Source organism: Cheilinus undulatus, linkage group 21 (assembly GCF_018320785.1).
Source record: "Cheilinus undulatus linkage group 21, ASM1832078v1, whole genome shotgun sequence".
Classification (NCBI taxonomy): Eukaryota; Metazoa; Chordata; class Actinopteri; order Labriformes; family Labridae; genus Cheilinus; species Cheilinus undulatus.
Genome location: NC_054885.1, coordinates 27,629,491 through 27,656,909, shown reverse-complemented (window position 1 = coordinate 27,656,909; position 27,419 = coordinate 27,629,491). Strand labels below are relative to the sequence as shown.

The following is a 27,419-nucleotide window of genomic DNA, read 5'->3' as shown; positions in this document are numbered from 1 at the left end:
TAAAATGTTTAATGAGCTCCCTGAGGCAAAAGACTATATCATGCGTTGAGAATGTGATTTGTCTGTAGCCTACTTGTCTGCAGTTAACAGGCAGACTGTAGTCAATACAGTGGAAAAATCAAACTACCAGATTGCATGTATAAAGGCAATGATGGTGCAATAATTAAGCTCTGAGATAACGCTTAATTATAGCAGTAAGCTTATTATTAGATAAAGACAAGCTAATTGTAACTTTTTTGTAAATATGGAAGAATTAAATCCCCGCCAGTGACATATTGCTAGTTTGGCTACTACAGCCTATTAAAGGGGAACAGGCAAGCCCATTAAAGATATTTCTCTACACCTTACACAAAGAGAAAGTGGCTGTATAGCTATTTATCTTGAAGGGTGGAAACTGTTGCCTTTGTGGGACGTGTCCACATGGGTGGGTCAGTTTAATAGGACATGAGACGTCTCAATGAGAAGGGGCAGTCGTTACACAGCTGTCAGGTCAGGTCCATGTTGTGAGCTCCAGCCTCATCGTTACACATTGATTTTTGATGGGATTTGCCACTGAGCCTCTTCGGAACTGCATCTGGGTCAAGCTACACTGAATATTAAGCGGAAACAGTACAGTCTTCCAACCAAATTAATGCGTCGCAGTTACAGGTCTATGACGACAACTACATCAATTGTTGAAGGCTTTTATTTTGAAAGTGTGAGCCAACTGTCCTGCACGCCATTTGTCTTTCTTTTTTTGACGTAAACGTGAATGCTGGGTAGTTCAGGACGATTGGAGAGCTCAGAGTACACCGCGCTCCCACTTACAAGAAGTTTTAGGGACCTTGTATAGTTCTGAAGGTAACTCGGATATTTTTTTCACCTATTTCCAATAAGCGTCCACCTCTCTTTTATTCTTCTGTAGATGTTTTTTGTTGTTAAACCTTAGACGTCAGGCTACCTCATTGACTAGCCGTTGGCTGGTTGACCGGGGTCCGCTGCTGTCAAACTTTCGTTGACATGGATTTGTTGCACCAACTACGGATGGACTGAAAAGTTGTGAGTTTCACCATTCGCCAGCTAGACAAGGCAAAAGAGACTCGCTGCAGCTACTTTTTGGAACAAGTTGTCAGTAAGTTATTTCAGTAAAGACATGCAAAAGTTCAACTCCACCGGTACCAACAGCAGCACGCTGCCCCGGGACGCAGAGCTCCAGCTGCGGTTAGCTGACAGCGGAGGGGCCGGGGAAGGGAAGGAGAATGGTGCTGGGAAACATTTCCTCTCCCAACCTGAGGAGGAAACATCGCTTTGCACCAAGAGGAAGATGCTCGTCGGCTTGGATGTAATATGTCTCTTTGTCGGTAAGATGGGTCAATTTAATTTAACGTTTTTGTAGTTCAGTCATTATTACCTTTCTACAACTTTGAACCCCCTTTTAAAGTTTTAAAAACCTGCACAACCATGCAAGCTTGTCTTCTGGTGTAGAAGTCAACAGTTCAGTACTTTATATTTACTTTGTAGGGGTCAAAAGGAGGTTAAACGGAGCTTGTTTTCGGTAGGAAAATCACATTATATGGGGTTTTGTAAAGTTAACGAAGCTGCAAAGCACTTTTCCACAAGTCAAATGGAAACTGTGCAAAAAGGCAGAAACCGTTCAGCTCGGTCCCCTCGGTGCACGTGGGGGCAGAAGGGAGAGAGAGAGAGAGAGAGAGAGGGAGTAGGGGGGGCTCAGCTGGCAGGAGCACAGTTGTCCCGGGAATTCATCTGTTCCCATGGAAACCCCAAAGTTCCCGGGAGAAGAACGTGGGAATTGGGATGAAAAACATGCCCCGTGCTTCTGTTGTCGTGCTGAAAATGCCTGCTTTTCACTGAGCGCTTTAGCGTCTCACTGCAGGATTACTGAAAACCAGCCACAAATAATTAACAGTGCTCAGCCATAGACTAGGGCTGCAAAGGCTTATAATTTAATAAATTTCTCAAGAGGAAGAGGCAGCATGTGGACAATAACACAAGATCCTTGACAGAATCATAACAAAGGAGTGGCCAAATGAGCTTCTCTGAAAACATGGTGCCAAGTGTATCCTCAGCTCGTATAGTTTGATAGCTTATTTGTAATTAATTAGATTTCATTCAGTCATTTGTTATTGCACATTTGAGTAGGCCAGTGAAGGCTTCATATGAGGTTATTCTGTGTTGTGAAACCAAGCAGTAGCCACAAAACCAGAATTTTTATCATTGTAATAAAGAGAAGTAGGGCAAGATTTTTATTCTTTGATCAAAGACAACAACATTACAAAGCATAAAACTGATTGTAGTATATATACAATCCATCAAATAGACATATTAAGTCTTTTCAAGACCTCTAACTTTATCTCTTTGTGTCCTCTTAGTTGTAAATCATTATTAACTTTTCATCGAGAAGCCGGATGCCTCTCAATATTTCCATATTCATTTAAGTTGATACCAATACACTTTTTTAAAGAACCCCAAGTTTCTCCTGTATAAGAATTGCCTTTTCAGTAAAATCACTTCTCTTAAAGAAGTTTTGGTGTCCTGATAGAACTATGACATTGTACTCAAAATAACACAAGATCCACATTCTTGAATGCAAACAAATAATCTAGCCCCAGTTCAAACCTTGAGATAATGTTCCTTTATCCTCATTTCTTAACAGTATTGAGATTAAGGAATGAGGATGGAAAAAGAGAACAGCCTCAGTTGAGGAATGTCCATTAATTCTGCCTTAAACTGCACAAACTTATTTGTACATTCTGCTGAATTTATGGCCGATAAATTGGCTGTAAATATCAGCATAAGTTTTCATATCTACAAATATGATTATTAACTCTCTTAGCTGTTATCTGCTGAAACCAATATGCCAACACCACTGTGCATCCCTTTATATTCTGTTGAACTTAATTTTAAAGACATGATCATTCAGTTTTAATGTGAAGTGTTATTTTATCAAACCCACAGGTATAAGCTGTCAGAGGTTTGTAAGCCAGAAAAGAACCAGTCTCACTCTTTTAATTGCTGTGTTGGAATTTTCTGTCAAAAGGGGGCTATTCCACTGAGATGCCAATGTTGGTATTTGTTAGGACTTTAGCAAAAGTTCTTAATTACAATCAAACTTTGTTCAGTGTATGGTGTTTATTTGTGTGAAAGCCTCTTAAACTCTGCTTGAGGTAGCCAGTTTCATTTGGGCACCTGCCTTGCTGGACAGTCATACTAAGAGAAGAATGATGAAAAAATATAGACTTGCATGTTTATGTCATTATGTTGCATGACAATAAGAGGGAAGGGAACATCAGTGTTGTGTGAGAGAGTGGTTGTTTGGACCGGCAGCAAACACGAGAGGTGGAACCCGTCTAGGCAGACGGACAGGTCTCCACCTGGTTGGCAGTTAATGCAAGAGAAATAGCCTGGCAATGAAAAACAACAGCGTGAGGCGGTTAGTTTCACTGTCGTGTTATTCTTGACCCCTGCAGGTATGCTATTAGCTGTACACTCAGCAGCTTTGTTCTGTGTTTAGGAAGTGGTATAGTGACACAGCATCAGTAAGCACGACAGAGGAAATAGTCTCTCTCAGTTCTCCTTGGACACACACTGAGCACGCCACTCACTCTCTCTCATAAATTTACAGCCTGACTGCTCTCATCCTCATATTACTAGATTACAACACTGACACTGAGTCACTGAGCCTCGGGATGGACTCAGCTGATGGGATTAAGAGCAAGTGAGTCTCGTGATGGAAGACACTTTTGAAAAGTCAGAGAGACTCACCTTCTTTTTATATTTGAAAAGCATCCTGTGTTATTTTATATTACAAACTTTGCGAAGAAGAACTTTCTCTTTGTGTCCTTTGGCTGCCTTCTGAGAACCAAACAGAGGCCATGGTGTTATGAAGATATTGATCTAGTTAGTGTGTGAATTTCTTTTGAAAGCAGGTGAAAGCAAGACACAACTTGTATTGTTAGGACACCACAGTTTCAGGTTGTGGCTATCAGGTTAATGTCAATAAATATAAAATGACAACCTCGTTTAAGCCCTGGTTACATACGCATATAGTCCGGCCTTCAGCTAGCAGATCCTGTAATAGACTTTTGCTAATAAAGTTCAGTTAGTCTTTCACTGAAATGTTTTGTCTTTGCTAAAATTAGACAGCAACATAGAGAGATCCTACAAGGCCAACATCAATGTTGTGCGTTTAGGAAGTAAAAACCTCTTTGACCTCCAAAGACTGTAAACAGCTTATCTTGCTTTGTATTTTATGGATTAAATAGACATATTATGGAGCAGGTAGGTCACACCATATGCTTAAAGGCTCCTCCAACCAGGTGGCCCAGGTCCAAATCAGACCTGTGGCTGCTGTGCTCATACATTCTCCTTAACTCTTTCCAAGTTTCCTACTCTCCAAATAGGCTTATGCTATGCTATGCTAATAGCCAGTTGTGTCTCTTTATTTTTGGATAACAGCCTGCAGTTGTTTGTTGTAGTTTTCAACAAGTCTCAAAGACGTCCTCTGAAGAATCCCAGCCCATTTTTGTTTGGCCAATCTCTGAAGCTCCTCCAGATTTGATGGTCTTCTGTCATGGACCTTGGTCTTCATTTCACCCAGCAGATTTTCATTGCGATTTATGTCAGAACTTTGTGCAGACCAGTCAATAATGTTCACTGAAGGTTCTTCATCAGGAGCAACGTATGTTCTGAGTCGTTGTCATGTTGGAAGACAAACAAGATGACCCAGACCCAGCTTGAGGCTTTCTGTCAAAATCTAATGCGTCTTTCTTCAGGATTCCTTCCACCTTTACAAGTTCCCAGTTCTGAAGCATCCCCACAGTCTAAAACTCCCTCCGCTGTGTTTCATTGTGGGGACGGTGTTCTCTGGGTTATACTTCTCTCCCTTCCTTCTCCAAACATGAGCAACACAATCTTAGAATTATATCAATCAGTTAATCAGTCAGTTTTTGCTTATAGATAGTCAAGTCAAAGCAAGTCAAAGCAAATGTTCTCTAAAGACATTCACAAAAAAGCAGGTCTGGACAGGGCGTTAATTCACCAAGAGCAATGTACTTGATAAAATTGTTACAAAGTACAGTGGAAAGAAAGAAAGCCTTTCCTTCCTGTTGAATGAGCCATCTGCAGAAGCTCAGTTAGGTTTGGAGTAGGGAAAGAGAAAGAGATAGAAATAACAACAACAATGAATATAACACATATGGCTTCAACGCTTGTAATAATGGCAACACAATGTGTGTGCTGGCAGCAAAACCACAGCATGATAATAGAGTGATCAATCTAAAATTAACATTGACAGCTTGCATGACAATGTAAAGGGGTGGAGTAATATGTGTGCTGGGTGGCAGGAATTGCAAATAACTGCACAGTAATGGCCAGTCTTCCTGCCTTGTGTCTGTGTTGCTTTTTAGGTCACATAGGGTGCTTTCAGACTGACACGGTTCTAGTGTTACTTCTGGTTCTGTTCTGGAGTCGACCTTGGTGCTTTCTGGAGAAACAGCCCGCGTTCACACCAGTTTAAGCAGAACCAAAGTGGGAGGGTATAACGGACATGTATCACTAAGTCTTTCTTGCTGTCCCGGTATTCCTTCTTCAGTGTCTTGAGTTAATTAATTATTTGGTCTGGTGTTCTGGACCCAGCCTTCACTATTGCTTCTGCAAGTTCAGAGTATAACTTGCCCCTCCTTGTACTACTCTCCAGCTTCACCTGGATTTCTGTCAATGCCCAGATTTTTTGTCTCATCAGCAGACCTCTTTTTTCTCCATTTTCTGCTCTTCTTCCCAACATAGATTGTGATACGCCCACTGATGATGCCACAGTTCCCAAGGAAGAACCAACTTTTTGGTTCAGAACCAATTGTTTTTTTTGGTGCCAATTCAAAATTAGGTTCAGGAACTGGAACCAGCCCTGCCAGTCTGAAAGGCCTAACATAGGCATCAGGGAAATTGAGACCCTTTCGTAACCAGTTTAACACTTCTCATGGTAGGTTTAAAAATCACTCATACTAAATTGCTGCATATACTCTGTTAAATATTGAATGATTAAGTTCAACATGACTTATTGTAAAACCTTGTCTTGCCCCCCTTCAAGCCATTAGATTACTGACAGATAACCGGCTGTCTGGATGCTTCCCGTCAGTCTCCGCTCTGTTAACCACCGTGTCAGTTATCAGCAGAGGCTTGATCTTGACTCATTTGCGGGCATTCTGTAGTGAATGCATCACTTATTACAAATGAATTGGGCCCTTCATTTAGCTTAAACCCTCTTATCTCTGAGTAACCTAATTTTCCACTAAAAATGCCATCATCAGACTCCCTCACACAGTTGACCCGCCAGCATTATTCCTTCTGTAAAGGGGCTCATTCACCGATGTTACTGTGGAATTTACCCTGAAGCATCTTGTCGTCATTATGTTATCAGCTAAAGAGGGATTCCACCATGATCTGAGGATTTCACTCTCTCTCTCTCTGTGTTTCAGTGGCAACTTCCCAATAAAAGTAGATAAAGTTAGTACAGTGTGAAATTATGAATGAGGTTTAATCTGTTTGGAATGCTGTGATACATTAACTGAGGCTTTGACTCATGTCATCTGATCCTGCTTTTGCTCAACATTTGGCCTGTCTTACACTGCACTCCAGCAAGAAGTCAGTGTTGTTTAGGTTGCTGTTCTAACATGCATGAGTGATGCCCCACAGAGATGGATAGTTCTGGTTCAGCTCAGTGTCAGTAGGTTGCATGAAAAGCCAAAAGTGTCTGCTTATGTGTCTTTCTGTGTGCATGCATTGCTGGTGGGACTGTAGGGGTCTAACCAAGAGAGAGCTGACAGAATCTGCGCCCTGTGGCCGCATCCAACATCAAACGTCCAGCCACTCAGAGGTCAGGAGGTGTCGGCTGTTTGTCATATCTGCTGAGCACGCAGGGACAGGCCTCCCCGCCTGCATGGCTCTTTCCCTCCAGCACAGGTGGTCCTTACTCTGTCATCACCCCAATAAAGCCAGTTATTGGCTCTCTTAAGAGTCGTTGGGAAATAATTGGAATTGGCACTTGAAAACCCACTATTAGCTCATACAGCTCAGTGGAACTTTATGATTGCCTGGACTTGACCTTTTTGTAGAGGTTAATTAGGAAATAGTTTTACACTTTCACAAGATTTTAGGGCTGTGTTAAAATAATACAGAATTTATTTTAGGTTTGCTTTCATACCATCAGCGGCCAGTGTTAGGTCCTGGGACCTTTTCTTACTGTCTGTTCCAAAGGTCAGAAGTGACCTGGGGAAAAAGGCATTTATGTTCACTGCTCCTTTTCCTTGGAAAGAATAATAAAAAGATCTGAAACTTAACAAGCTGGTCTGATAAGATGCTTTTAAGGGGATGTTAAATGACTTGGAAGGAGACATATTTGGCTGAAGATGTTTTGCCTAGTGTATTCTTGAACGTGGATTTTGATTAATATATGATGTGATTGTTGTATCACATCTTTTGTAGTATTTATGTGGGCTGTCAGCTTAAATGCATAAATTACAGTTAATTAAGGTACATCTTTTTTTCAGTTGCAATTAATCAGGTTTTACTGTCCTTTTGAGCACATTTTTATTAAGCCACTGCAGTATCTCCCTACAGCCACAGTGATGCAAAATAAGTCCACCACTTATTTTTTTAATCATATTCTCTATCTTTTTTCCATGATTAACTAATGTCAAAATCATCAGGTTTTCTATATTCCTTCAAAACATAAGTAGGTCTGTATTTAAACAGGAAGAGAGGGGAGGGGCTGCCTTCACCCACATCCGGCATTTCAGTCAGTTGTGAACAAACATGGCTTAGCTTGACTACTCTGAGAGGATTGCTGCTTTGTATCTGTGACAAAGTGAGAGACAAAATTTTTTCACAACTTACCAGTCAATCCAACCTCCTCACTGTCTTTCTTCCAAGTGAGCTCCTTTTTATTTCTGTGCCAGTAGAATAGCCACATTGTGCCACATAGCTCGCTGTAGCCACAGACAAACTTCACAAATTTCTCTTCCATTTTCCAGTTGGATGACCCTCCCTCCGGCCAGTCCTACAGAGATCCTCTGGTAATGTATGTGAAATACTTCAATGATGGATCTCCATGCTGATTGGCCATCACGGCGCGAGTGATTCACTTGGGTCCAGATTTTTTCGACTCAGGCAAATAAACGAACGGTGCGTCAAACGGTACAAATTCGCCTTGTGCGATGCAAATAAAGTGAGTGCAGCGTTAACTCACATCTACTCAAATCTTTTCATTGACTTACAAGTGATTAACTTGTGAGAATGTTTTTACTCACGTCTGATGTAGACACAACATTAGTTTAACACTGTACAAAAATTCCAATCCAATTCCAAACAGTTTCAATGCAAAAAAGTCAAAATGCAGTAAAAAGGGAGACTACTGAAATTCTGAGATTAATTGCGATTAAAGTATAATAATTTGACTGCATGCCCTGGTACGTGTCTAAGTAAGTTGAGTAAGTTTATATGAATGGCTTCTCATTGTTTGTAAGAAATTTGGATGCTGTCTGTCTTGGCTAGGACACTCTTTGAATTTTTTAATCGCAAGCATTTTTCGTTTTTTTTTTTTAAGGTTAAACAGTTAATAAGACTCTTCCTTTATTTCAGATGTTTTCTTCAGTTGTTAAAAGTGAAAGAAACCACCACTCACTATTCTGTAAGAGTGTGTTCCTGTTTTAGACGTGAAGCAGCATGCCAGGACCAGGGGATTGGTATCTACCTCAGTGATCTGAATTCTAAAAGAGCTCCCTTTTTCAGCTAATCTCTGCTTTTGTCCCTCTTTTTCCTCTCTCTTTATTAAGGCAAACTCTATTTTGAGACTGAAGGTGTTCCAGCAATGTAAATAGGTGTGTGTGTGTTTTATGTCTGCATGTGTGTTTTGGGCGGATGACGGGTTTATGTTCGAGGATTCCTCGTTCTTTTCTTTTGGCAGAGAAAGCTGCCAAGTGAGTGAGACAGCGCAAGGCCAGCACGTCACAGCATGTTGATGTGTAGAGGGCCAAAAATATTAAATTGTCTCCTATGCGTATGTATTGGCATGTGTGTGTTCATGAGTAAAACTGTGGGTGTGGGTGTTTTTTTATGTATGCGTCATCCTTATTGCATTGTAGACTCCCTACTACAGCTGCCATGTGCATGCTGTTTGTTGACAGTTTTGCCGGGCCTGTTTAGCTGTGCACTTTAGGCTCTGATCAAACACACTCTGAAGTTATGGAACATGCTGGCGTCACTCTGACAGATGGAGAGCCATTAAAAACGGCTCAGACAAATCATTAGCTAGTGGAAGAAGTGATTTTGCGTACTCTCCCTCGTTAGTGTTTTAATGCATCTCCTTCCCATTTGACGTTATTGCAGAGGTTCAGGAATCCATTAGCTGCACCCATCCTCAGAGAGACTGCACAGGCATATGTACTTTACTGTCAATACGTCTTCTTTCTTCCATTAGCACACCAGAGCCAGCTCAGGCCTAAGCAATGCCTCAGTTGCCTGGAGGCTGAGGGGCAAGTGAGAGCCTGAATGAGTGAACAGCCCCTGGGTAGAAGAGTGGAGTGAGGTGTGGAAAGAGAGAAGGGGTAGAGGATTTACAGTAGGGGTCAGAAGTCAGACCCAGGGGCGCCTGAGGGATCTTATCCACAGCTGTCTGTTCTTGTCCTCATGAGGAAGTCACTATGAGAAGGATAGGAAGGGTTCAGAAAGCAAATAGCTTCAAATGTACTTTTAATGAGGCAGCTGCAACCTTCTCCTCGATGGCAGCTCCATAAGTGCCCAAGGTGGTCCATAGTATTAGCCATAATGATTGAATAAAGATGTGTGTGCTACTCTAATCCTCAGTGCTCATTAACTTGAATGGGCTTGGCAAGGCTTCCCATCAAAGTATCTACCTGAATCCCAACAGCCTGTAGCCTCTGCACTGCGTATGTCTGAACTAATGACTCGTCCTCTTCTCTCAGCCCCCCCTTAAGGAGACTTAGCGAGCCCCCCTCGGTGCCATGGCATGCTTACCCATCATCGAGCCTGTTTTACCATTGTGTCACATTTCACCTGCCAGAGCCTTCTCTCCCTTTTTCCTCTCTAGGTTCACTCTGAAGTTGTTCCAACTTCATGCAAAACCAAAACACACAGACACAACAACCCTGCAGCCTTCAACTCTTTCCATACATACAGCGCAGGCACAACCAGGCTGCTCCATGCCAAATACCTCCCCTGCTGTCTCACCACAACCCTGTGTTCTTCTCACATTGTTCTTTCTGCCAGCCCTCACCTCGCAGCGCACGCCCTCACCTTCACACCGCAGAACCCACCAGAGAGCTGCTTTAATGTTTCTGAGGTGCATACCAGAGTGTCGGGCCCTTTATGTTCCTGCTGAATCAGACAGGCAGACAGACAGCCCACGTTAGACCTCACCGCTCATGCCCTGAACTCCAGAGCTGGGCTCCAGGAAGCAGGTCAGTGAAGTGTGGAAAGAACAGAAGCAGCTGTGGGAAGCATGTCTCCACTGGCCAGCAGGAACGGTAACAGTAACAGCCGAGGGGGCCGACAGGAGCTCTCCTGGTGTGTGGTGGAGAGTGCAGGTACAAAAACATTGAATTTTGAAGTTAATAGAAAACTTGTTTTGCAGTGTTTAAGTTCCAAGCATCAAAACCATAGACTGTACAAGAATGGAAAGTGGAATACCTCACCTCAAGTGAAGCCATGAGATTTATTACTCACTTTACTGGCTGCAGTATAGGTCATTAACCCCACTTCCTCTATGTTAACAGATAGGACATGGGTGTTGTGTTCAAATCATGTATTCTACTGAAAAGTGTCTTTTGAATTAGTCCTTTAATGCAACTAAAGAAGCCCATTTCAAACTGAAGATTCATGACGAGGCAAGTCTGAACTCACAACTACTTGCAACATTTTCAAGCCTGTAAGTTCTACAACATGGGCCGAATTGCACACTCATTTTTCCCCAGTACATTTATCATCTTGATGATGCATAGCATCAGGCTGTATGATTCCTGCTCATCACTAATTCGTCATCACCATTGTAGTGTGGCAGCAAAATTTCACAGTTCATGTAAATACAAAAGTGCTCTGCTTGCTAATTGTTCTAACTAAAGTCTGCCACACATAAAAAGATTTTTAAAAACTTCGTTGATTTTTCAATGAGAGAGAGACCCCACACATGGCCACAAATAATCGCTGAATTCATGTTTTCTTGGTACAGTGTTATGAGTTGAACGAGACACGAACAGATTCTGTTCTCTGACTACCAGAGTCTCAGCCTGGTCTTGTCATTCAAAACGTGCCGTCAAATGTGACTTTAAAGTGAACAAGCTGATGTGGTTAGCTGTTAGCTACATGCTAAGTCCGATGCAGTTGCCATTTCAGTCCAGCTCCCTCCCTTGTGAGTTTTTCTGTGGTCTGTTTTGCAGGACACAATGCTAAATACTTGTTTTGTTGCCAGAAATCAACAAGTTGCTCATCCATTTCTCACGTCTATCTAACTTTATGCTTCCTGTTCACTGACACTGCCATTAACTATCGTTGACATGGCTGTGTTGATGTTGTACTTCCTTGTTCAGTCAGCTTGCTTCCTGATTGGCTATTCCTCCATATCATGTCACATGTCTGCTCAGCTGCCCTGGGGGCTTGCCACACACAACAAGTTTTTTTAACGTTTTTAATATTTATGGTCTCAGGTCAGAGAGTGAAAATTAAGCCTTAGGTTTCTCATGTAATAGTCAGTATAGCACAGCGCATCCTGCTTATGTGAACAGCTGATGGAGGGGACTGGAATGTGCATTAGACTGAAGTTTCTGTGTGAAAATTAGAAAAAAAAAATTAGATGTTATCATTTCCAAAACCCACAACATGAATTAATCAAAAGAAATATTCTACTTTGAACAAACGTTTGTTGTCATTTACAGACTATTAAGATTAGACTTCCATTCCCCATATCCTATTTATCTGCTTGCAACATCCAAAAAACGGCTTTTGGTGATACTACATTATCAGACAACCTAATTCAAACTGTGATGGCTCGGTTCAGACAGCTGCAACTGTCGCCAGTGATGTTCTCAAATGGTTTTGTTATGTCATGAATCTTTGGTCTGACCCAGGCTTTAGTCGTCAAATATGGCCCCTGACATGATACGACGTGACTGGATTTGCAGGGCACAGCAGAACTGGCAAGGAAAATGTAATAAACATCAGCAGAGAATCTTTGTACTTCTAAAACCACAAATGTCTGATTCAAATCAAAGCAAGAATCTCGTCACAAGGATATTTTGATTTCAGTTCTGTTCAGCTGGAGCAGGCTAAGATATTCCCAGACACAGTCTTTGATCAAAATCTTGAATTAATACAAACATTTGGTTTGCCAAGTACTTAATGCTAGTTCTTTGGTTTCTCTTTTGGTTTGCCACTTTATAGGATATATGCTCCATTTGTCTGCAAACAGGACAAACACAAGAGCTGTAGATACTTTGATTTAAAGGCAGGGCAGTGGGCATCGTAAAGACGTATGCAGCCCTGCAGCAGCAACAGATGCTGATGATGGCAGATGATTAACAAAGATCCATATCTGTTATGGCTCCTCTGTCTCCCTTTGTTCTCACTGATCTGTCTCTTTGCGCAGCCATCAGGGCAGACCAAACACATCAGTCAATCCAGCCAATTATGAAAACTGGTTTCTCAAAGAAGGGGGGGACCACTCACCCTTATCCACCTCTTAACTACCTGGATTGGGCCACCAAGGATGAACCACCTAAGAGAATGCTCTCTTTTACACACTCACAGTGAAACACACAGTGCTTTAATTGGGATTGTGTTAGTTTACGGTTGCCAATCATAATCACAGCCTTGGTGCGAATGACTTCACCCCCTGTTTAAGTGTAACCTGCCCACTCCAGTGTGTATGTGAGACTGTTCTTTTGTGTGCCTGAGCCTGTTTGATGGTGCATAAACTCTCTTCCCAGACGGACCTCTCAAACAAAGGTTTTTTTTTTTTTTTTAAATATATCAGGTGGAACATAAAAGACTTGCCCTGAAAGTACCTGACTCAAACTAAATGGTGATTATGGAGGAGAGCAGATCAAGGCTAGCTTATGGAGACAGCTCTGTTCAGTGAAAGTCATTATTGCATGAATAATTGAACAAGCCCACCCAGCCCAACTGCAGACTGCTGTTTATGAGCATGTTAGGCAGGCAGTCACACAGCTTCTTGCAGTGTTGTAATGGGGGGATTATCATGCTTGCAAAGATTCAAATTACGACACTTCGCAGTTCAGTTCACTAGCTTATTATTTTTTTTGCAAGGTTGACTCGAAGGTAAACAAGCAGCTTAAACTTTAGTTGGGAAACTTTGGCACATGCAGGCTGGTGAGGGGCCCAGGGAGGGTGGGTGGACCACCCCTGAAGGGTGCTGTAACAAGCTGGGTTACAGCCCAGACGCTGCCCAGTCCTGAGCTGCAGGCCCGATGGACCTGTGTTGACAGCTCACTTATTATCCGTCCTATCAAAGGGCAAATGTAGAGCGAGTACTGTGCAGTCAAATATTATTGGGTGTGATGAAGCAGATGCCCATTACTGTGGCTTAGAGATAGCTTAAGGCTGAGTGTCATGCAAATCTATGAGGATGCAAAGGCTGTTTGTCTGACAGCAGAGGAGGCATTCAAATTAGTTCATCTGTGATGGTTAACCAGCTTGTTTTCGCTTTTGTGTGGTTTATTTGGTTAGCTAGTTTTTCTCTGAGGTGCTGGTGGGTTTTGGGTGGGATTGTTTGGTTGTCTGTTAGTCTATGTGGCTGTGGGTTTGGTTTGTTTGCATCCCAGTGTGGTTTTTCTGTCTATGAGTCTGTTTGGGGGGGTATCTGCTGGATGAGGTGGGGTCGTGTTTACAGAGCGGGTCCCAGCAGAGCCCAGATCTCTGACCCTCACATTCCAGAACCACCACTAATCGCCTCCGTCTGCTGTTCTCTGTAGAGAAACCCATGCTGCATCTCTGTTGGCTCCATCGCTCCACTTCTCTCTCACCCCAGTATTACTGCCCTCATCCCCATTTGTCAATTCTCAAGCCTTCAGGCCATGCATTTTAGCCTAGTTCTTAGTCTGACGCTGTATTGATTAGCAGATGTTTAGCAACATGACCATGAAGCAAGTCGATGAATAACCACCATCTGCTCTCTTTTTGTTCTCTGCCTTTTTCACTTTCTACAGGTTTTTTTTTCTTACTTTTTGCTCTTGGTTGTTGTTGTTCTTCTCTCACAGTGAGCTCATTCTGGGCTGTGGTCATAGATGTGTAAATTAGAACCAGAAGAGTTTCTCAGAGTGAGGCACATATCCCCTCTGCTCCTTCCTCTTCTTCTCCTTCCTCCCTCCCTCTTTTCTCCCCCTCCCTTTTTTCTTTCTATCCCTTTTGACTATTTGAAAGCATTCCTGCTTTGAGTGTCAGGCCCAGCGAGCAGCACATTTTGGCCCAGCGCTGTTAGCCAGCCCACTCCTCCTCCTCCTCCTCCTTGTCTTTTTGGGTCCTGTAGCATGCTTTCCTGGCCTGCCTCTCTTTTGAGCCTGTCTTGGCCAGGTGCAGGGGTTTGCTCACAGCTGCCTGACAGATGATGCGAAGGTCTCTGGAGTGTTTTGTGTCTTGTTGTGAAAACTGTTTTAATGTAGTTGTAAAGCATGGAGGTTGACTGTGAAACAGGAGCTTGTAATTTGTATAGGATCTTGCAGAAACTTTCCACATGGGTTCTGGGACTGTTGCTATGTTGTTGCTTCACTGTTCTGGACTGAGAATTTGTGACACAACTCCAGCTGAGGTAAATTTAGGTGGATTTTTTTTTTTTTTTTTGAGAATCTTGCAACAGCTTTGCCTGAGTGGAGTGAACTTTGGTTCTTAGCCTTCAGTGCCAAATCTATTCATGGACATTATGCAGTATTTGGAAAACAACACAAGGCATCAGCGTTTACAGCCCTGTAGTCATAAAATGTGCTGATATCTGGCTCAGCAACATGTTTCCCATTAGACCTCTATAAGTACAATAAAGATCCTATAGAAAGACCATGTTCCTACCAGGGCTGAGTCTTTGGCTCTTAATGGAGAATATGTCCATTACCTCTCTGTCAATGCAGGAAGAAAGTATTGATTATTGACAGAAGAGTGGCCAATTGAGGACACAGAGGGAGCTCAGGTGGTAATCGAAGCACGATACAATTCTAACTTTATGAAAACTAACTCCATACTCACAACAATGGGTCCTTACAATTTAGACTAGATAGCAGTATATAAGATTTTTGATAGTTTCCAAAGTGCTGTGATGTGTGCTCAACTGGCCAATTTTTGATAAAAGACAATTAAAAGTAGCTTTTTTTCACCAGTGATGCATCAGTTGTGAACATCAGGATACATACCAATGTTATAATGCTTATTTAGCTCTTGTTACCTGTTGTTGCTGTCCTGGCAATATCATATCCAACATGATATTTATATTGGCAGATATTAGCTTGAAAAAGTTAATATTTAACCTGACACATCATTTGTTTGTTTCACACATCCATCTGGTAAACCTCTCATACACAGGGTTTGGGAAAGGGTAAAGCCTTTAAAATAACTTGGAGGGTGACTGGATGAACATTCAGAGCAACAAAACACGTGACATATCCGCTACCGAGCTGCACCCCTACCGAGGAGTAAACTACATAGAGAGCTGCATAACGCTAACCATGATGTCTGTAGACATGTCAGTACACGACTTTTGTCGTTTTTGAAAAAAAAAAAAAAAACAACTCACTGCTGCTCTTTGTTCTTCTTTTAACTAAGAAATGTCATCAGGCTCTGATAAAACTGGCATTTTAGCAGCATCTATGCTAATGACTTCTGCCAAAATTGCACCGGCCTTTTGTTGCTGCGTGCTTACGTCACGACTCTGATGCGCCTGAAAGTACTGCCCCTCGTTGCTGATTGGTCCTGTCACTTTCTAACCAGGCCCAAACGGTTCAGACTGGAGCTTAGCAAGATGGATTCACTAGTGAGAAACCCAGAAACGGGCAAATCCATCTGCTTTGCAAGGTTAGTAAATATTGGTATCAGCCAAACTGAAAATCTCTGCGCTTTTTTTTGTTTTGTTTTTTTACCAACAATATATCAGTTGTACACAGCAAAATCAGTTAAATTACACTTTGGAAAGTATTGATATTTTAACTTTCTTATAGTGCTAATTTTCAGCACTTACAGTGTTGCTTTTTTACTTATCAAGGTATACTTTTAACCCAATAGTGTGTTATTCCCTTTCACTTTGGGTGTCAATTTCAAGCATGTATAATGTTAATTATTCAAACAGCCCAATGCTCTTTTTACACTTGATAAAGACACCCACCTTGCATTGAACACCTATGCTGTTAGAATTCTGCCCCCCAGATTTGAAATGTAAGTCTATCAAATAACTTGAATCTCTACAGAGTTGGACTGACACTAAAAGGATCAGCTTTGTCAAATTACTCCATCACTGAAGGCAATTTTACCCAGAGTAGAGTCCAAATTACACTTTAAGAGTTAAAATCAACTCTGAAATGATTAACACTGACAATTCAACCTTCCTCTTTTTGCTGTGTATGTATCAGCAGTGTTTATAAACCATGTATCAGGAGTTAATATCAGAAAAGTCTACCATCATGTTTAGGTGGTAAACTAGGGTGCCACACACACAGGGGGGCCCACTGTGAGACCTGTGAGAGCATTCTGAATGAGCCCCAAACCTAAAACAATTGCCAGAATGTCTGCTATTCTGTTCGTCTCTCAGCTATGCTCTCTTGGTGTTTTTTCTAACGTAAAAAATGGTGCACAAGGGGCGATGGGTTCCCCAAACAGCGTAGAGGTTTGCTCGAGGTCTGCAGCCAGATGCCTCTCATGGGTTCTCTCAGCAAGACAGTGTGGTGTTCCTTTTATCTGAGCATGTGGATGAAAGTCAGAGTCTTTCAGTCCTTGGTCTTTCCAGACTTACTGTAGTCCTGGACGCTGACTGGTGGCTGTCGTGCTCAGGAGGGCAAGGATGGGAATGGTCAGCTGGCTGATATGGGAATGCCACTGCGCTTTTACAGGTAGCTGGCACCTTCTGGCATTGGTTTGGTGCTGCATTAGCCTAATTGTTGGGATGCACTAAATTATTAGCATGTTATCAGTATCGGCAGATATTAGCATGAAAAGTGAAGTATGAATATTGGCAGAGAAGAACATTTCTACTGATATTCACAACTAATGTTCTGGATTGAAAAATCAGTCTATACCATCTGTGAATACTGGCTGTACAAACAAAAAGTTTTTGGAGTTTTTAGGCTGAACCAACAGACCTATGTCAGTGGAAGTTTTTTTCTTCATTCATCATCGTTCCTTACACTTTTAAGTTTGTTTGGAGGACAGAAATTTGTTAATTTGTTCATCCTCAAACTTTAAATTGTGTTTTAAGGACTGAGTTTTAGGTCTGAACTACATTTAAATAACAATATCAAAATGAGTATCGGCTAAAAATTAATTTGTAAATATTGGCATATTGGATATTGGCAACAATCCAATAGCATGCATCCCTGATCATGTCCACAAATATATACTTATCTACAGCACAGTCCTGCACGCTAGCCCTCCTTATGTACACACATTGTTTAAACATATTCACATGCACCATCATACACATGCAAATACATGCAAACAAGCATTTTGTCAGGCAAGGAAGCAACACCAACAAGTGGACTGTTGAGAAATGCATATCAGTTATTTGGTCCTGTCTTTGGTCCTTTATTAACATGTATGGTTGAGAAATCCAAGATGGCAAATTTGTAGACCCGCCTCCAAAGGCTTATTCTAAGTTAATAAGGATAAGAAAATTGTATATATTCAAGTGATAAAACACTTATTTAGATAGGCCAAATTATAAATATTTTGTTTCATTTTGACTATGTTTTTTTCCACTAAATCCTACTTGGTGAAATATTACAAACTGTACCTTTAAGTGTATTATAACAAACAGGAAAAAAAAAAATCACACTCGCTAAGTTAAAACCAGACCTGAACAAGACCACAAATGTATGATACACACAGATAAGGGGATTAGGATTAGGAGGTTAAAAGAGTGCATTATGTTGATGGCAGAAAGGAATCAGGAAACCTTCATGCAGGATAATTATTTTTAGATTAAAATGAAAAGGGACATTTGGATTATTTGCTTATACTGCAACAATCTGAGCTCTTAATAACTAATCAGGATAACTTAGAACAAGTAGTTTCTATAATATTACTGTTCCTTGTGTTGTGTTATGTAATATACGTAGCATTAAGAAAAGATTGACAGTCTGACCTTAGAAGGAATCCTGTTGGTCCTTGAAGTCTTAAAGAGTCTTAAATGAGACTTTTGGAAATTAAGGCCATAAATAGTGTTTAAAAGTCTTATTTTTACTTGTGAGGGGGCTTCAATTGCCCAAAATGTCTTTATCAAGTCATTGTTTTTTTGGCCAACTTTATATGATTTTGATAGGGCTGTAAAAAGATTTACATTTTAATCGTGAATAATCTCTATTCTATTCTGCTATTTCGCATTTTAAACTTTTTTGTGTGTTTTATTTTTCTACTGTCTTGAACTAGGGGTTATTGACTTCCTGTTTAGATACAGACCTGCTTTTATTGGTAGACTGAAGATTTGAACATAACCTTGATCACAGAAAAAGGAACTTGTTATGGACTGAAAATGAAATAAGAGATCATTGAAAAGGTTCAGATGACTTTGACGTGTCCACATAAAGGAGAAGTGGTGGACTTATTCTACATTACTTTGGCTGCAGGGAGAGGCTGACCTGCCTTAACCAAAGTTTATTGAAAGGGACAATATAGCTTGTGATTAATTGCTATTATAAAAAAGTGCACTAATGGTGGGCCTTGAGTAATCATGATTAACTCAATAAGTCTTGACAGCCTTAAATTATAATCATGATTTTTGTGTTTGTGATTGTCCACATTACAGTTCTCATGCCAACCAAGCTGCCCACTCAAAATATGCGCAAGCCTCCTTTATTTTGACAGGTCCTCCCTGAGAAGAAGTGTTATTTTCATTTTTAATAAGAAAAGAGTTTCACATCAAGTAAGCAAACCTGAAAATATATTATGATAAGTATCACCATGTGGTATACTGATAGAACAGAGGTATTAAATGTCCTAGAAATCATCAGATTGGGTATTAAGAATCCAAAAGTGTCATTGCCCTACACCATTTGACATTTTATAAACAGCACATTTAATCAGAAAGTTCAGGTTTGGTCCAGTGTACCAAAGAATCTCACATAAATTTGATTTCTGATTGTTTGCTGTTGTATTTAAAGTAGTACTTCCTTCGCTGCTTAGACTGTACAGTATCAGAACTCACTAAATTGGCACCAGTGTGAACACAAGTCAGCATTGTAGGACCCCTGCACTGTAAAATATGACCTAAGAGTTCATTTAAGGGTAATATTAACTAACTGCATTACATGGTGTACATGGTAAGATGAACTGGCATTTGTGGGGGAAAAAAAAGTAGAAACTTAAACTTAGATATACAGTTGCAAGAAAATGTTTATGAACCCTTTGGGATTTCTAGGATTTCTGCATAAATTGGTCATAAAATGTGTTCTGATCTTCATCTAAGTCACAACAATAGACAAACACAGTCTGCTTAAACTAATACCGCACAAAAAATGATATATTTTCATGTTTTTATTGAACAAACCATGTAAACATTCATAGTGCAGGGTGGAAAGTATGTGAACCCCTATGCGAAAGACTTCTCCAAGAGCTAATTGGAGCCAGGAGTCAGCCAACCTGGAGTCCAATCAATGTGATGAGATTGGATGTATTGGTTAAAGTTGCCCTGCCCTATAAAAAGCATACACCAGTTTTGAATTTGCTGTTCTCAAGAAGCATTGCCTGATGTGAACCATGCCTGGCACAAAAGAGCTCTCAGAATGGCCTATGATCAAGAATTGTTGACTTGCATGAAGCTGGAAAGGGTTATAAAAGTATCTCTAAAAGCCTTGATGTTCATGTGTCCACGGTAAGACAGACTGTCTACAAATGGAGAAAGTTCAGCACTGTTGCTACTCTCCCTAGGCGAGGTATCCTGTAAAGATGACTGCAAGAGCACGGCGCAGAATGCTCAATAAGGTGAAGAAGAATCCTAGAGTGTCAGCTAAAGACTTACAGAAATCTCTGGCACATGCTAACATTTGTGCTGACAAATCTACAGACAGTAAAACATTAAACAAGAATGGAGTTCATGGGAGGACACCACGGAGGAAGCCACTGCTGTCTAAAAAAAACATTGCTTCATGTTTGAAGTTTGCAAAAGAGCACCTGGATGTTCCACAGCACTACTGGCAAAATATTCTGTGGGCAGATGAAACCAAAATTGAGTTGTTTGGAAGGAACACACAACGCTATGTATGGAGAAAAAAAGGCACAGCACACCAATATCAAAACCTTATCCCAACTGTGAAATATGGTGGAGGGGCCATCATGGTTTGGGGCTGCTTTTCTGCCTCAGGGCCTGGACGGATTGCTGTCATTGATAGCAATCCGTCATTGAATTACCAAGTTTATCAAGACATTTTGCAGGAAAACTTCTGTCCGCCAACTGAAGCTCAACAGAGGATGAGTAATGCAACAGGACAACAACCCAAAGCATAGAAGTAAATCAGCAACAGAATGGCTTCAACAGAAGAAAATACGCCTTCTGGAGTGGCCCTGTCAGAGTCCTGAACTCAACCCGATTGAGATACTGTGGCATGACCTTAAGAGAGCGATTCACACTGGACACCTCAATAATATTGCTGAACTGAAACAGTTTTGTAAAGAGGAATGGTCCAAAATTCCCCCTGACCATTGTGCAGATCTGATCTGCAACTACAGGAAACATTTGGTTAAGGTTATTGCTGCCAAAGGAAGGACAACCAGTTATTAAATCCAAAAGTTCACATACTTTTTCCACCCTGCGCTGTGAATGTTTACATGTTTTGTTCAATAAAAACATGAAAACATATCATTTTTTGTGCGCTATTAGTTTAAGCAGAGTGTGTTTGTCTATTGTTGTGATTTAAATGAAGATAGAACACATTTTATGACCAATTTATGCAGAAATCCGAGAAATCCCAAAGGGTTCACATACTTTTTTTGCAACTATATATTGATCCATATTCAGGAAGATTTCTATAACACGGGTATAACACAGACAGCTTCTGCCTGCGACCTGTATGTGAAATATGTATTTGGTAAATCATGTGCCTGAGAAAAATGTATATGTGTGTGTTTTCCTGCTAATGCGGTGGCTGAATGAGATGAGTGGAAGATCGGGGTCAGATAAGAGGTGTTTCCTATCTCTCTGTCCGTCTTTCTCTTTGTTGGCGTCATAGCTTCTGCTATCGGCTGACAACATGTTTCCCTCTCTCCTTCCCTCACTACTTTCCTGCTAAGGCCCCTCTTAGAATATATGAAAGTGGGCTGTTTTTTTATCTTTGTTTTGTCTTTCTTTAAAGGGCAGCATGACTTTGACTTTAGAGGCCACTCACACAAACTTTTGACAGTCCGTATCTAGTCTGGCTATCTCTCTTAGCTGTGTTCACATGGCTGTGAAGAGCTGCCTCTTTACATGTTTGTGTGCTGATAGCCTCAACATATAGATTGTTCCCCTTTGTTATCACATTTTATCAGTTCAGTGAGGCTGAGTTTTATTGGTGAACTCAATGGTTGTCACAGCAAGCATACAGAAAAGGGCTTAAACAGTAAGAAAGCCAATGTGGAAAAATCTTAAATTGCACATAAACAAGTCAGGTCTTCATGTCCTGCACTTCTTCAGTCAATATTTTTTCAATTATTTTTTATCTTAAACATGTTAGTGTGAATTTTAGTTGTTCTTATTTTCCTAATTTAAGCCTGTATAGTCAGTCACGTAGTCTGAGAGATTCCCTGGCAGCAGCAGTGTTTTGAACTGCGTGAGTTCCAGCCAACCAGCAGGCCTGGGATGACAGGAAGAGGCACAGAGGTTAATGATTAGTCCCATGTTCTCGCTGCATTCCATGGGGTGACGAGGGGACATGGGATAAGGGACAAAGAAAAGGAGCAGGCCGGGCAGAATTATGCAGGGCTATTGCCTATTAGTTTCAAGTACCCCGTAAATTAGAAGCTCTGCGCATCTGGCCCTTTTCAGGAAAGCAACACATGATTGTTGTTGGTAATTAATCTATTGTGCAACTTATAACTATTGAACTCTAACCAAATGACTGTGTGGTGTGTGTGCCAGACCTTGACACTCTTTCACCTGATAAAGACATCATATAATTAGTGACTAGCCAGGAAGCACAAATGTAGGGCATTTGTTAATCTAAGATAGGCTGCAATCAAATAAAAGTTACAGCTTTCATTTGAGGAAGGAAGATATTGCTGTAGCCCTTCCTCCATTTTTGGCACACTTAAGGTTTTCTGTGTAGCACACCCTCTAATATTTTCTTCCTTCTGCCTCATCCTAATTCTCCTCGATCACTCCCATCTTTCCGTCTGTCTTCTCTGTGTCCATCATCTCCCCTTCTCCCTGATCCGCTGTTGGTAGCAGCTATGTGTGGAATGCCTGATCCCCCAGGAATCTGGAAATCATGTCACCAGATGACTGACACCTTTAAGAGCTGCTCCCCTCATGCTCCTGTTGCGGTCTCTGTCTTTTTTCTGTTATCTTTTTTGCACAGACCACATACTCAGACATTCATCAAGCCATCTTTTGTTTTTTTCTCCTCTTTTTTTCCTCCCTCATCTCATCAGCCTCCATCCCATTCTTTGCGTGTGAGCTGAAGGCAGTGTATGCACACAGGCGAGGTTTCTTCTGTGGAGACTCTAGCATCACATATCCCTACATCGAGAGAGAGGCCATCCCTGACAGCCTTCTTATTGCTGGGGGCATAATCATCACCGGCCTAACGGTAAGACAGTTGTAAGGTATTGGCACAGTGAGTTAATAAAGAGGAGAATGCATGTTTTAGTTAAACAAACATTCTTAAAAGCTCCTGTATTTGTTTAGCTGTACTGTAACCAGTCTGTCTTGTCTTCTGTCCTTCTCAGATCGCCCTGGGTGAATGCTACCGCGTGCGTTTTCGAGGTGTACACTCCAGAGCTTTCGTTCGAAACTGCTATGTGTCCTGTTTGTACAAGGAGCTGGGGAGCTTCATGTTTGGTTGCTGTGTGGGTATGTCTCTCACCAATATGGCCAAGCTAAGTGTGGGACGCCTGCGGCCCAACTTCCTGTCCGTCTGTAACATCACATATGCGTCCATAAACTGCACTCCGGGCAGCTATGTGCCAGATGAACAGGTTCGCTGTGGGACGAACCACACAAAGATGGTGGAAGAAGCAAGGTGTGCTTTTGCTCAGACATTCATTGAATTTGTGTATTTGAGGTGCTTAACTCATTCAGTTAATGTGTAACCATCGGCATCTTTTATTGGCCTTCTCTTTCAGGAAGTCTTTTTTCTCCGGCCATGCTTCTTTCGCCATGTACACCATGCTCTACCTGGCAGTAAGTCAAATCTCCACTTAAACACTCACACACCCACACTCATGTACAAACAACCATCTGGAATGTGACCTTCACTTTCACCTGAGCTTGTGTTGAGCAATTACAGTATTCCACATTGTGTTTTCAGCGTTTGGGGAATATCACAACTCTCACTTTCTTCTCAGTTATTAGACACAACAATATTCCCTGGAGGTCAAGAGCACTCTGTGGAACTATTAGTTAGATAAGCTTATTAAAGATGCACAAACACACACAGACATGTGTTGTTGGATATATTCACACTTCCTGATCGTGAGGGAGGAGATCTTTGAGTGCAGCGATTCTCCAAAGGCATCCTACTTCACACTGAAAGAGATGGTGGGACAGAGGGGAGGAGGGGGGAGTTGGAGAATGAGGGAGAATGTTTTCCACGGCGAGCATGAATAGATGAAGAGACTCCACAGACAGAGGAAGCCTTGTTGTGGTCCTCATTTAGAGTAGGGGGTGGAGGGCTGAGTATGCCTGCTGAGAGATCGACAGGCTTCTTTCAGTAAGAAAAACCCTTTCAACCCCCCATCCCACCCCCCACCCCCCTCTTTATCCCTCTCATTCTGCTCATTCTGTTACACTGCACTACCCACTGCTCATTGGTGCATTGTGGGAGAGAAACGACAGTTAGAGGGAGACAAAGGCACATTATTAACCATTTCATGTCCATGTTCATCATGTGCTCACTCATTAACCCTTAAATCACAGCTAACGAAAACTTAATTATTCAATTCTGGGCAGCTTATGAAATTAATGGACAAGTGAATGCAGTGTGGACTGTCTAGAATTCAAATGTAGGAGAGAAGACTCACTGCCTACCTTATTTGCACTCTACTCTTTACAATTCAAATGAAAAGCAGCTCCTCTCTGAGCATAAAGAGCCAAACAAGGATGAGTATAGAGAGACTGAATAGGACAAATAAAAGAATAGAAGCCTGAGAGGGAGAAAAACATCAGCCTTGCTCAGTTATCCTCCTTTTTCTTCTCTCCACACCGCATTTGATTGTTTTTTCAAACACATGCACAACCCAGACACAATCACATACTCTGGCATGCAAGTTTGATCCTAGCTAGTGTTTTAGCAGACTCCAGAGATTGTGTCAAACCTGCAGCTACATGCTACCCAGGCCGCAGCCAGCTGCTAGTGTTTAAAGCAGGAACAGTGACACCTGCTCTCAGCGTAGAGGAGCAAAGAGGGCCGACCTCACTGCAGGAATGTAGGCCACGTGCGCCCCAGTGTTTGTCGGGTCCAGACAGACCTCCAGCCACCTCATAAGGCTGTATCACACTCGCACTGTGACCCCAATTTTATAGACACAAACATCCATTCTGCACCGCAGTGGTGGTGCAGGAGATGAGGATGAACAAAAGGAGGAAATAGGGTTTAGATAGTGTTAATGGACTCATGCCAAGCTTGTCTTTCCCCTCTGGGTAGCAGACTAATTGAATGTCCATGTTTTACTTCAAAAGCTCCGCCTGTGTTCAAAGACTTTAAATCATCAGGATTTTATTATCAGTTTATATTTGCAGGGTGTTCTTGAACACACAAGAGCCTACATGCTTTTCACTTTTCTCCTGTGATTATAAAGTCTATAACAACATGAAAACAATATTTATCTTCTTTTTTTGCAGTTCTACCTGCAGGCACGGTTGTCTTGGCGAGGAGCACGCCTGTTGCGCCCACTTTTACAGTTCCTCTTAGTGATGATCGCTATCTACACCGGCCTGAGCCGCATCTCTGACTACCGTCATCACCCGAGTGACGTCCTCACAGGATTCATCCAAGGCGGGCTCACTGCATACTGGGTGGTAAGTGGAACATCACTGTTGCATAAATACTTTTTAAAAACACTTATCTCTGTCCTCACAGGGTTTGTTTTTCTCTGCTCTCTGTTGACGGAGTTAACTTAAACAAAAGGCTCTCTCCCTCATTTGCCTCAATCTGATCTCTTATAGTGTTTATAAACAGACAGTGATTGACAGCATGTGTGGTCTATGTATATTTCCTAATGTATTTTTATGTCTGTGCCTGCAGGCCTTTTACATCTCCTCCATGTTTAAACCCTGCACCCGTCCAGACCTGTCTCCCACTAGCATTTCCCTGGAGAGTCCACTGTCCAGCCAGCAAACAGTCTGTTAGCAGGCACGTGCAATCACTCCAGGAATCAGACGATAAGTGAAGATGGACTGCAGGAGGACAGGGAGAATTTCAGATAGCACACGCAAGGAGAAAGAAGAGAGAAAGGGAATCACTCTAAGAGAAGAATATGATTAAAGAGTACAATCTAACACATGCAAGCAATCACACATGACACAGTAATCTAACATGTTCACACAATCACACATGTGAAACACAAGAAGCACATTTGACTGTAAGTCAAAGCCGTCCAGTGAAAAGAACTGCATAGAAATACTACCGATATTTTTTTATATATGAAAAAAAAATAAAAAGTCTATTTTTCAAGAGGATTTTTAGAAGCTGCTAATGTTAATAGTTTCCAGTTTGAACCTGTTATTTTTTTGTCATAGAGGCATTTGTTCAGTATGTTGTTAGCTGTACTGCTAACTCTTTTATCTTTGGTGAGTGAGGAGAAAACTGCAGCCTCTTTTGTTGTTATGAAACCCTCTGCTCGGCTTGGAAATCATCCCCCAGCAGCTGTGAACTGAGACCATCAGACCTCAGATGTAAAAAAACAGCTCTGTATCAAGTGACAGAACTGGAAGTGATAAGGAACAAGCACTGGCTTCAACTTCTAACCACCTTTACCTTTAGTGGCCGTAGGTGCCACTGCTCTAATCAGACTGCCTAAATCACTATAACTATAACCAATGTGTATGCAGAGAAAACAGTGTTTGTACTGTTATACAATGTTAACTTTCTTTTTGTGTAACCATGGTAGTGATGTGGAGGACCTTCTCTTTTACCATCACTTTCCTGTACTAACCACTTTGACAGTGTCTCAGAGGTGGAGGTTTGACTGAATTTTGTAACCTTAGACTTTTGCCCCCAGACTCTCTGAGCTGCACCTTGATTTATGCCACTCTGACAGGAGGAGCCGCCACCCAGCGAGGCTTCCTGTGTATCTTTATTAATAGCACTTGAACGTACATAATGGAACTTTCTAATTGTAATCAATATTATGTATTTTATCACAAGTTTGAATAATCAGTGTTTATTTTTGTTAATGGCAGACTCATAGACTTTTGTTTGTCTTTTTTTTCTTGAAATGATAATTATTCAAATTGAATGTAAATAGCTATGTCATTTTATAAACCACACAGAATTTCAAAAGTATTAGTTCCAGTTTTGGACCGTTTTTACATGTTTATTAAGTGTTTGTATTTACGTTTGTGTCGATCAGGTACGGAGAGTTACTATTGTATCTGTTGTAACTACTAGACTGAGCCACAGATATTATCAGAAAGCTATATTTTTTTGTGTTCCCAGTTATTGTTATAATTTGTTTGTGTTTGTCTGTGAATGCCACAAGGGCAGAAATAACCACTGTACTCAAAAAACCAAACCAATAAAATGAATGTTGAACGTTTTTCCTGTTGTTATTTAAAGTGTTGGCAAACTGGAAAGTGAAGCCTCTCTCATACCTTCTACATGCTCACATTCTTAATCTTAATGTCAAAATATTTATGTCATCCTGGCTGCTGGCATGCAGACTCACACCAATCAACAGAGCTGTAATTTTTTTTAAAACAGGATACCAGACGCTGTAAGGAGGTAAGTATAACTGAGCTGAAACAAAACATAAACACTGAAATGATAAGTGATTTAACCTCTTCTGTTTTGGAA

The 27,419-nt window shown here is 41.4% G+C and overlaps 1 protein-coding gene across 1 annotated transcript; it reads left to right on the top strand.

The window, feature by feature from the left end:
- Positions 1-476: 476 nt before the first annotated feature.
- On the top strand, positions 477-27,156 carry ppap2d (phosphatidic acid phosphatase type 2D). The gene is made up of 6 exons (XM_041778492.1): positions 477-1,340; positions 22,837-22,994; positions 23,134-23,426; positions 23,530-23,587; positions 25,247-25,423; positions 25,650-27,156. Exons 1-6 carry the CDS (start codon positions 1,133-1,135, stop codon positions 25,752-25,754), a joined length of 999 nt encoding a protein of 332 aa, XP_041634426.1. The 5' UTR covers positions 477-1,132; the 3' UTR covers positions 25,755-27,156.
- Positions 27,157-27,419: the final 263 nt, after the last annotated feature.

Bases quoted from the DNA above. Each gene is read 5' to 3' on its own strand.
- ppap2d (XM_041778492.1), top strand. From the start codon at position 1,133: ATGCAAAAGTTCAACTCCACCGGTACCAACAGCAGCACGCTGCCCCGG. The intron at 23,427-23,529 runs GTGTGCTTTTGC...CTTCTCTTTCAG, and splicing joins AAGATGGTGGAAGAAGCAAG to GAAGTCTTTTTTCTCCGGCC. The intron at 23,588-25,246 runs GTAAGTCAAATC...CTTTTTTTGCAG, and splicing joins ACACCATGCTCTACCTGGCA to TTCTACCTGCAGGCACGGTT.